The sequence below is a fragment of the Phalacrocorax carbo genome, chromosome 5, assembly GCF_963921805.1.
Source record: "Phalacrocorax carbo chromosome 5, bPhaCar2.1, whole genome shotgun sequence".
NCBI lineage: Eukaryota > Metazoa > Chordata > Aves > Suliformes > Phalacrocoracidae > Phalacrocorax > Phalacrocorax carbo.
This window is the reverse complement of record NC_087517.1, coordinates 63,459,880-63,470,432: the sequence shown is the minus strand read 5'-3', so window position 1 is coordinate 63,470,432 and position 10,553 is coordinate 63,459,880. Positions and strand designations below refer to the sequence as shown.

Below are 10,553 nucleotides of genomic sequence, written 5' to 3'. Positions count from 1 at the left end.
ATCTATGGGATGGAATGGCCATGTGAATTAAGTTGATTTTTTGCACTATAGATCTTATGTAGGTGTAGATGTGCTGGAGGGTGCAATCTATTTCATGATCCTGTAGTTTGTCACATTTCCTCATTTTGCTTTTTGTAACTGTTTCTCTTTCAAATTGTAGTTACATTTATCTGATTTTCTTACACAGTGCTAATGAAGTAATTTCAAAGCCATTCAGACTATGGCCTTTGAAAGAATAACACAAAAGGACTGGTACAAAATTCTGGGTGCAAAGCCGTCGGACAGTCTGGCAGAGCTAAAACAGAAGTACCAAAAACTTGTTTTATTAGTAAGTATGTTTTTGTTATTTAAGATGTGCAAAAACAAATGTTATGAATGAATAAGATAATAATTGCAGGGTTTGCTTTTACTTTTTTTTAATAAATATGATTAATCAGAGTGTGTTTATAATATTAATTCACTGAGGCTGGTTTGAGTTTGAAATAAATGTCTGGAGTTTGAGTTATCATTATATTTTGCAAAACGGGGTTTTGATGTTCTGGTTCCAAAACGCTGATGTGTTTCCCAGCTTTGCTAAACACTCATGAATGAACTGAGCCAAATACTTGTCCATCAGGTGCTGGATAACCAGGCACACAAGTCAAAAAAGGTCATTGTTTGTAGCACATAGCCATAAATGTGCTAACTGATACTCATAGTATTTACTATCACGCATGCAGTTGCAGTGCGCTGATTGCAACCATTTAATGTATAAAGGCCAGGTGCAAAGAGCAAAAAGTTCTTCTTGACAGGCTGCAGTAATGGAATATAAAATGTATAGGAGGAAAATATTTTAATATCAATTTTATTTGAAAGTTTCTGGTGCATTTTTGTGGAGTCATGTTTTTGGCCATGCATTAAGACTTGATGTTCTTTAAATTATCTTAATTTTTCCTGTACTCCTGGTATGCATGTATAAGAATCTCAGAGTTTTACCAGATTACTTTGTATGGTTCTTGGTTCTTCTGTTTTACTCCTTCCCCTGAATTCAGGCTTTTTGCTCAAAAGATGCTTTGGCCTGGCTTTCTGAGGAAGATGGGGTGTGTTGTTTTGATACTGTTGACCATTTTCAACCAATTTTGATAAACAAATAGAAGTCTTAAGATAACTAAATTCCTAAGTTTCTGAAAAACTGGCAACCTGGTAGAGAAGGAAGGTGAGCAGAACTCAGTTTTTATATATTCCTTTAGGCAGCTGCTAGCTAGAATGTCAGTATTGGCAGGGCATTAGAAAGTGCATGAATGGCTAATCTTTCTTGGTTTGAGGTGTCCAAATGAATGTTGATAAGAAGTTGGGACTTTTAAGTGAGGTAAAGAGAATGCCAGTTAGTGGGAGACTGGGTTTTTGAGTTGAAATAAATTCATGGGTTGTTTTTTTGTTTGTTAGGTTTTTGTTTGGGTTTGTTTTTTTTGGTTTGGGTTGGCATTTTTATTTTATTTTTATTGCTAGCCTCTGTGCAACCTGTTTTAAAGGGCACTTCACCAGTATGAAATATATTCCAAATTTAAACATTATGATACTCTTCATTTGAATTTGCTAAGTCATCCTGCTTACATCTACACTTTCTCAGTGCTTCCTGCTAACTTCTTTGTCTGAAACTGATCTGTGCACTTAGAGTGTTAAGTTTTGACACTTTACAAGATGTTTGCATGCAGATACATGACATAAATCTTTTGCTTCTCACTATTAAACATTAGAAGAATCAATGTAGGAGAGTGCCTTGGAAACCAAGCTTCTCAGTTCCACTCTTAACAGAAAGAGCTGTTTTCTTGGGCCGCCTAATGTTTTTTGTTTTACTGAATTACTAGTAAAATGTGAATAAAATATTAATAATGATCTGTTTGTTCTTAATGAAAACAATAGGGGACTGCAGTGTAAAAAACCTTCAGATAGGAGGCTAATTTAAACTGAGTACTGTAATGGAATGAATATATTTCTTTCACTGTGAATCTGTGTATAATAATGGAATTAAAAGCATATGTAAAGTATTGTTTAGAGCTGTTCGCCACAGAACCGAAACTACGTAGTGCCTTTCCTATATGAGGTTTTGGGTTTTTTTAATTAAACTGACCCTTTGTGTTACCACATTGTACTTTCATGTAATTATTTTGATGTGTGTGAAGTGAGAATCGTTGGAGATTATAACTGTTTGTAGTTTTAGAAGATGAAAAGATTATTTTAATATACAAGCTTTTCTTTAGAACCTGTGTATTTCCAAACTGAATGGTTAGTGCTCTTTATTTGAAAAGTCAGTGAGAAATGTTAGAGAAAATACAGATATTTCTCTCTCTCTCTCTCTCCCCATCCCTTTTGTGATTTGGCTCAGCATTCTTTGGTATCAGTGGTGGTTCTCTCTTTCTGACTAGAAGCCACACTGATGTTTACTTGTAGGTGTCTTCTGCAAGGCAGACCACCTGCTGGTCTGTTGTTGTCATATGTCCTGTCTCTGTTAGTCTTTTTATTTTAGCTGAACTGTTACAGATTCCATTTGTTTGTCTACTTACTAACACTGCATCTAACACAGTCAGTCTAAAGTCTTCAAAAGCATGGGAGTAATAAAATAACAATTGTTTTTATGCACCTTAAACTCGTTGGCTGTAGGAGTGACTGGAGGCTACACTACATACCTTCACTAAAAGGTGTTCATACAGCACATAGCTACAGTGTAGAAGTTATTGCCACAGATGGTGTTGAGTCCAAGGGGTTCCAGGGTTGAAAAAGTTGTAAGACTTCCATGAAAGAAAAGCCTGCATGGCATGTTAACAAAAAAAAATACTCCAATTCAGAGATTCATGAGCTATGGACTTCCAAATTGGTGGAAATTGTAAGGGAGGCGTTGCAGTATGTTTTTGTCTTATCCTGATACTATTCCCTAGGCATCTGCTCCTCATTGTTAGTAAAAAGCCTAGCACTGGCTGGACCTTGTCTCACCTGTTGTGCCCTATTCAGGTGAAGTAACTCCCTTGCTCCCCAAGTAGAACTTGTATATAGAGCTCTTGGTAGCTTCACACCTCTGACAAAGTGCTCCTTTGGGTTTTCTAAAGCTGTTGTTGGAAACAGTGGTGGTAGAAGTAACAGTAGTATTGGTGTGGGCAGAGAACACATCTACATGCAGGTATTTTTATGTACTGTGGTAGTAGTCAGTTATCAGAGTAAATCTAGTTTAGAAGCTGGACTAGCCATGTATTGCCTCTTTAAAAATTTCATGAGAAATTATATGGTCAGTACAGAAAGTTTTCTGGGTTATGTGTAGCAGTGTAAGTTAACCTTCTGAAGAATTGTACTGTGCTAATTACCTTAAGATCCAAAAGTTTATAGGGCAACTTGAATCTTGAATACCAATTGCAATTAATATGACATTGATTCTGTAATAATGAATATTCTGATCACAGATGTTCATTAGCATCGAGCATAATAGATGGTGGAATTTATTTTTTAAAATAAATCTGCTGTTAAAATACAAATGGCAAATGTCTGAGTCCAAACCTTCTTCAGATGATCCCCAGTGCTTCATGTTGAGCATTTGCTTTTTGCCATCTGCTATTTTCTGTTTGTCAACACATGTATGCTTAGCATCTTGAACGAACAGGCAGATGTAAATTTCTAAAGCTAGAAAGAGTTGGAGATCTTGCCATATGTCATCCAAAAGATAACTATGTTTGTAGTTAAATCTCAGGACTGGAATGAATAATACAAAGTGGTACTTGATTAAAAATTGTTGAATTGTAGGTTTGTAAGAATGATTTCATAAGGCTGAATTAGCTTAAAACGGATTCATTTTTAACACAGAACTTGTTTTTGTCAATTCTAACAAATTGATGATGGAAAACATTAATAACCCATAACAAATAAAACTGTGCTTACACACCCTACTGGAGTGAATACATTTACTTACAGTTTTGCTATATTTTGCTTATTTTTTTCTTTTGGTCAGGTCACAACATACGTTTAAGTGAATTATTTTTACTACAGACAATGTCAATTCTGTCTTTAAGAATAGTATTACTTTCATACAGAAAATAGCACTTTTGGCCTAAAAGTAGTGATATTTTTTTTTTTTTAGTCAGTATTTTTTTCTTCTCACCTTCTAAGTATGTAAGTAAAAGTTCATATTTCTAAGATTTTCTTACAGCTTAATGAAACTTATTTTTGTGTAGTTATGTTACTGATACCTGGATCATCTTGATACTTTATTATTGTAAAAATCAGTGGCAGCTGAAGATGTCAGACTTCTGGGCACAAGATGTGTGTGACACTGGCAATTTTATAAATAGCTTATTTTTAAAACAAAATCAAACTTTTGTGTGTGCTGCCTGGTACTCCACTCTCTTCTCTAGCACAGAGCTTCAGCCAATACTTCTGAAAGAAAAAGAAAAATTACAGATATGTATTTTGTAACCAGCATAGCTCAGTGTAAGGATTCCTTGATTGGCTGGTGTAGGTTCATGCTGAAGTACTTTTTGAAGCACAGACGACTTGCACACTCTGAAAGGAATCACTTTGGGAATTCATATGCTGTCTAAGTAGTAGGAGTTCAGTCTTTAACCTTCTGTCCTTGGAACATGCTGATGAGTTTGAGGTGTTTGGGGTACATATAGCCTTTTATCCGCGTGTACATACACATTAGTTCCAACAAAAAGATTTCTTAAATGGATAAACCGGTTTTATGATCTATACTTAGATTTTCAAGGAGTCTGTGCAGCTTTTAGGAAGGACAGTGCTTATGTTGCACTTCTGAATGTGTATAAGATTAACAGAGGATGAAATTAGAGTAACAAAAATAGGATATTGGGGGGGGGGAATTATACCACCTTATTTTTGGCAGGTTTTATATCTCGTTTTGGTCTAGCACTTTGTGGTCAAAGAACGAGTTGCCAGATTGTTTTCAAATTTTTGTGTAGCTGCTCTATATGGGAAAACTGCTTTTTACAGGGAATAAACTCACCAAACACCTAAGCTTTGTCTAGCTGAAAATCAGGTGTCTGTTCCTATTGATGCTGATGATATTATAGGATACCTTTCAGCTGGAAAAAAAATTATTGTGCAGGAAAATTATATGCTGCTATTACAATGTGTGCCCTAATCTTAAAGAAAATCCATGTAATTTGAGCAGGGAGTATGCAGGAATCTCTTATTTTTAATATGGTAAGGAAATAAAATGTGCCATTTAACACATAGTGTTACAAAGATTATCAGAAGTGGTGGTGTGTATATAGAAATATGAACAAAGTGTTAAGGTGATCGCTTAATCTGTTTGAAAGCATCAGGCATGGGTGAGAGTGACTCTCAGCAGCATTAAAAAAGGACATTAATAGAAATTTAATTTAATGAAGTAAAATAACTTCAAGGAGAGATTGTTCCATTGAGCTTGTGTAGAGGAAAGGCATCTGTCTCTGGAGAGGAAAAAAAATCCGTTGTATCTTATCAGTTTTATGTACACATCTGAATTCTGCAATCATAAGAAATGCAGAGTGTATTTACATAAGGATCTGCTTCCATGATTGTTGTGTTAAAGTTTGTTCCAAAATAAATTCAGTGTTACTCCTGAAAGCACTTGCCTACTGAGGAACTTCTTTTCATGTTGACTTTAACTTGAGAATTTGGATTTTTAAAATACTTCCAGCTTTGTATCAGAAATCTCATAATAATTCTTTTCTTAATGAAAGTTACACAGTGTATGTATTTGGTTTTTTAATAGCTTTTGCAAGTTTTTAGTTTGAATAGCAGCATCCTTGTTAGAGATACTTAACAGGTCATCATGCTTAGCTAACTCTAGTTTCAGCAACTTGTAGAAAATTGATTTTGTAATTTGTCAGTGTAAATAGGACAAGTTCAGTGCAGCCTGGTTGCAGCTTGACTGAAGTTAATATTGCAACAGAGAGGGAGATGAGCCACTAAGTTTGACGCAAAGGACTATTGTTAACGCTCTAGGTAGTTTTATTTTGAGCTGTTCTTTACATCTGATTTACTACTTAAGACCTTAATAAAATACAAGGAGGCATATTTTCAAGTTGGGACTTGGAAAATTGGTTATTAACTTATGTAGTATATAATGAACCTCAGTGTTCCAGATGTCACTTAGTTCAAGCAGCTTGATTAGCCAGGTCATGATCATGCTGATGTTCCTGCTGCTGTTTAAGCTATGAGACCTTTTGTTCAATTCATCTACCTGTTCTTTTGTGGTGGTGTTTTTTTTTTTTTCTCTCTCTCTTACACAGAGGTCATTATGCTATTCAGTAAGTCCAAAGAACAGGTATTTCCCCTGGCAATGCTCATGTTGCACTTCTATCAATCTGAACGATCTCGCAAATTTGTTGCATGTGTCAAGATAGTACTTAAAAGCCAGCCGTTCTGGAGATGCACGATGCTGCCACACGCAGTGATACAGACTGGCACCTCGAGCCACAGCTCCTGCTCGCTCAGTCGGAATTGTGGGAAGCTGTAATGCTGGTGGCAGTTGGTCCTTGGGCCTTACACACTCTCTGAGGGTAACTGGCCAATGGGAGCGTGTGTTCTGCATAATTAGGCAGCTGGCTGATCAAATGAAATGCAGTGATTAACCAATTAGTGCTCTGATTGGTCAGTAACCAGCTTGAAGGCGTACTCCAGCCACATTCTATCCAAGAACAGGCTTATCCTGACTTGTAGAAGGAATGGGAGAAGAGCAGTCGTGGATGTTAGTGAAGAGAAAAAGGGTACAGTGGTAGGCAAGGGGCCGTGTAACAACGTTGGTACAAAGTCTGCAGTGCTCCTTTATTAGAGGTGGGTGTCTGCTGTGCCTCAGGCCATAAGGAGCGGTCTGACTTTGTATTATTTTGTAATAAAAAAGTGTAATTTTTTTATAATCACTTTAAAAAAATGTAGGTGAATGTTAACAAGTGGATGGTGTGAACATCCCTATAGTAGAAAGTTATTTTTAGCTATTTTATAGGACATTAGAAAATAAGCTAGCAAGTAAGGTTGCTTATCCAAGTAGTTCATCCAGTTGTGAAAGTAACATTAGTTTGGAAAACTGTTTCTAAATTTAAGCTGTTTACTTACTAGGCTATCATCTATAGTTTGTTATCATTAGCAGCTTCGGATGCTTCCTCCTTTGTAGTTTTAAGGTACATACTTAAGAACATAACGGGCATCAGGCAATTTAAATATGAGATTCAGCTAATGTGTGCTTGGCATTTAATGTCATTTATGTTCTGCAAAGGAGTCTGATGTCTCATTCGAACATTTTGTGCACTGGTTATAAAAGTTACTGATTGTAACAATGTATTAAAAATAGAATCTACACTGTCTTTGGTAGACTTTTTTGTGAGAGGTTTTCCATATGCACTGTGTCCTGAGGTAGTATAAAATTAAAATTCTGGTTAAAAATAAAATCTCAAGTACTAGCTTATTAAATTCCATGAATATGTTTCTTTTCTTAAGATTGGCAAGTGTTCTTTCAGCACTTCTGAAGACATGTTGAAGTAGTTTTATATTGCATGGTCTGCTTTATATCTTGCTTCAGGAATGAGATGTCTGAAATAAAAATCATGTAGTGAAAGATATGAATTAAAGCACAGAGAAGGAAGCTAAAAAGACCAGCAGAATGTTTTCACATAAGTAAATGTTCTGATTATTCTGACGTTCAAGCAGTCACAGTCAAGAGCACTTTGAGTTGTTCAACATTTTCAAATCAGACTCTCTATTTAAGTGCCTACTTCTGAAATTTTAAGCACTGGGTCAATTATTTAAAGAAGCTCCAATCCCAGAACATGAGTTTGAAGGATAATAAATGGTAAGGGTAGGATCAATCATCTCGAAATAACTGTGTTTATATAAGGATCTCTTATTGCTATTAAATGAAATTGACCACATTTGTGTTGCATCTGAAACAGTTATTAGATTTTTTTTTAAAATATTGTAGTATGATGCAGTACCTTGAAAAGACTAGTGTTTTGCAGACTTCTGGGTTTGTGGGTTGGGTTTTTTTCTGGGGGGGTGTGGAGGGGTGTTGGGGGTTTTTTTTTAGATTTAAATAAATTGTCTGTGTAATTTTGTCATATTTTAAAATACGTAATATAACTATCATGGAAACTTATAAAAGCCCTGCATTCCTTCTTTCCTTCATCTTTAAACACTTTTGAGTCAGAAAATCATGATCTGAATGACGTAAGAACTGTCCCATACCCCATGTTTTTTTTCTTCCTTGCCTCAGTTGGTCGTGAATGCTTTCTCATCTCGCATTGAGCCCAAATGGTCAGGAGAGATAAGTTCGTTTGAACGGAATTAATGCATAAGCGAATTCTATTCCAGAAGGGCTGTCTTGTAGGACACTTTGTAGATACCTTGTATTGTTATAGTACAAGAGTTCAGCTTTTTTGTTGTAGTCATTTGGATAAACTACCTGTCATTTAATTTTCAGTATGTTAAAAGGAGCACTTTAAGGCTGAAAAGTCAATAGTCAGCTTTTTTAAAACTTGACCCTTTGTTGTTGTTCCTAATAAATTAACAGTAATGAAAAAATTCACAGGCTGTGTTGGATGTATAAGAATCTCCATGGTCAAAGAAGGTAAAGATGAACAAGTTTTCTGAGCAGCATCTTAGCTAAATGTTTTTCTTTTCTTGACATAAACATTAAATAGCAACTAATGAGATGTTTGAGGAGAGGCTGAACAAGAGTTTCTCATTTAAGAGGTACTCCCCTTCTGTCAGAGCATGCCAGCAATCCAGTATTAGGTCCTACTGCTACGGAAGAGCAATGCCAAGTATGGGCTTGATAGGATTCTCTCAGTGTAACTATGGGTTCTGTAAGCGTTGCTACTGAAAGTTAAGTAATGAAAACATTGGATTGTTCCTGTACAGTTGCTGATTTCCCATAGGGATGACCTTAGCTTTTCATCTACATATCTTGACTATTCCTTCCTAAACTGGGGAAGTTCTGTAAAGTCTTAAGACCATCTATACAGACTGCTTCTTAAGTATCAATGGCAGAAAGATCAATACTAAATTCTGTGAAGTGAGCAGAGTATGCTATTGTCACATGATTTCCTTGAGTCGTGTGGAAGGTATGTCCTTCTAGTAGTTATGAGGACACACTGTCAAAGTTGTTTCACTACAAATGAGAAATATGCCAACCATGACCAATTTCAAATTAGAAGTTAAAGTAACACCAAACATTGATCCAGATATAAATACGTCCTTTAAGCCGTCAGTGTGAGTAAATCCAGTCCAAACTAGATGCAAAGTTTATGTGACTCTATGGATTATGTTTGGAATGGGTTTTTTCACTGTGGCTATGAAATTTTGAAATGACTGTTTTTTGGGGATGTTTGGTTTTTTTGTTTTACATACCAGTGTGATATCTGTGGAATTGATTATTTTTGTAGTAGTCATAACATACTTGAGGGCCTCTGATTTTTAAGGGTTGAAACTTCTCAAGATGCATTAGACTTATTTGGTATTGCCTAAGATGCCAAATCTGTACAACACCTGGGTGCTTCTGGAGTTGGTTTGTGGGGTTTGGGTTTTCGGGTTTTCTATTTTTTTGAATACAGTGTAACATGTTTACTAATGTGACTCTCAAATCAAGCTGGCTCATAAAAGGTAAGTGGTTTCTTCATGGGTTTTGCACCCAAATGTTTTCTAAACTGAGTGATAAATTCTGTTAATATTTAGCTTTTCATGTCCATTTTAAAAGTATAATTCAACTGGGGCCTAACCTGTTGTTTTGAGATCATGAATGGCTTCAAATACTGTAAAGATTCTATATATATTGCTCCTAGAGATAGGGAAAGCTGAAAGAAATATTTTAAAGAAAACAAAACACCAAACACCTGCAACTTTTGAAGTGCTATGCAAGAGTTAGTTATGGTCACTAATAAATAATTGTTTAAAATAAGTTCTCTATTCTTCAAGGCCTGCTTTCCACAGTGACTTCTGCAGCTGAAGTGCCTTAGGGACTTAGATTATTTTGCATTATGCTTGAATCTGACCTCTTAAAAGTGTCTGTCTGTTTTTAGGTGTTCCAAATGAATTTGAAAGTTAATGGTATGCTTTGGTTTGAATGCTATAGTGACAGTCATCTAGGGGTGGGAGGGACAATGTAAAAACTCTGCTTTGTGCTCAGGAATTCTGAGGAAGTCGTGGGTGTCAAAATAGTTGACTTTCTTAGACTGCAGAAAGGTATTCATCTTGCAAGTCACCGTGCCAGCTGAAGACTACTGCCCTTACCTGCCTGTCCCTGCCCTTCTGCCAGATGTTACTCAGCCAGGAAGTAGCATCCTGTGGGGTTTCCTTCATCCGCTATTATACGTGTCAGCTGGAAAAGTTCATGCCCATTTTTTCAGTAGTTTAAGCAATGCTGGTTGTTTTTTCTTGTAATACAATACTGGATTCTGGGGTTTCCTTTCACGTGAAGGTAGCATTTGCCTAAACTATTTTCATAACCATTTGTGTAGCTGGCATTACTCAATGACTAGGGCCACATTAACTTTTGCCAAAACAATGGAACATCATTTACCATGGCATTTAACAGC

At 36.0% G+C, this 10,553-nt stretch overlaps 1 protein-coding gene across 3 annotated transcripts in view; it reads left to right on the top strand.

The window, feature by feature from the left end:
- The window catches only part of DNAJC24 (DnaJ heat shock protein family (Hsp40) member C24), a 43,339-nt gene that overhangs the window by 1,316 nt on the left and 31,470 nt on the right, over positions 1-10,553 (top strand). For all 3 annotated transcript variants that reach the window (XR_010373155.1, XR_010373154.1, XM_064452819.1), the window contains exon 2: positions 188-328. Coding sequence is in view for 1 of the 3 variants with exons in the window: in XM_064452819.1 (XP_064308889.1) it covers positions 221-328 (108 nt within the window). In the remaining 2 variants the exon portion in view is untranslated. The remainder of the gene's footprint in view (positions 1-187; positions 329-10,553) is intronic.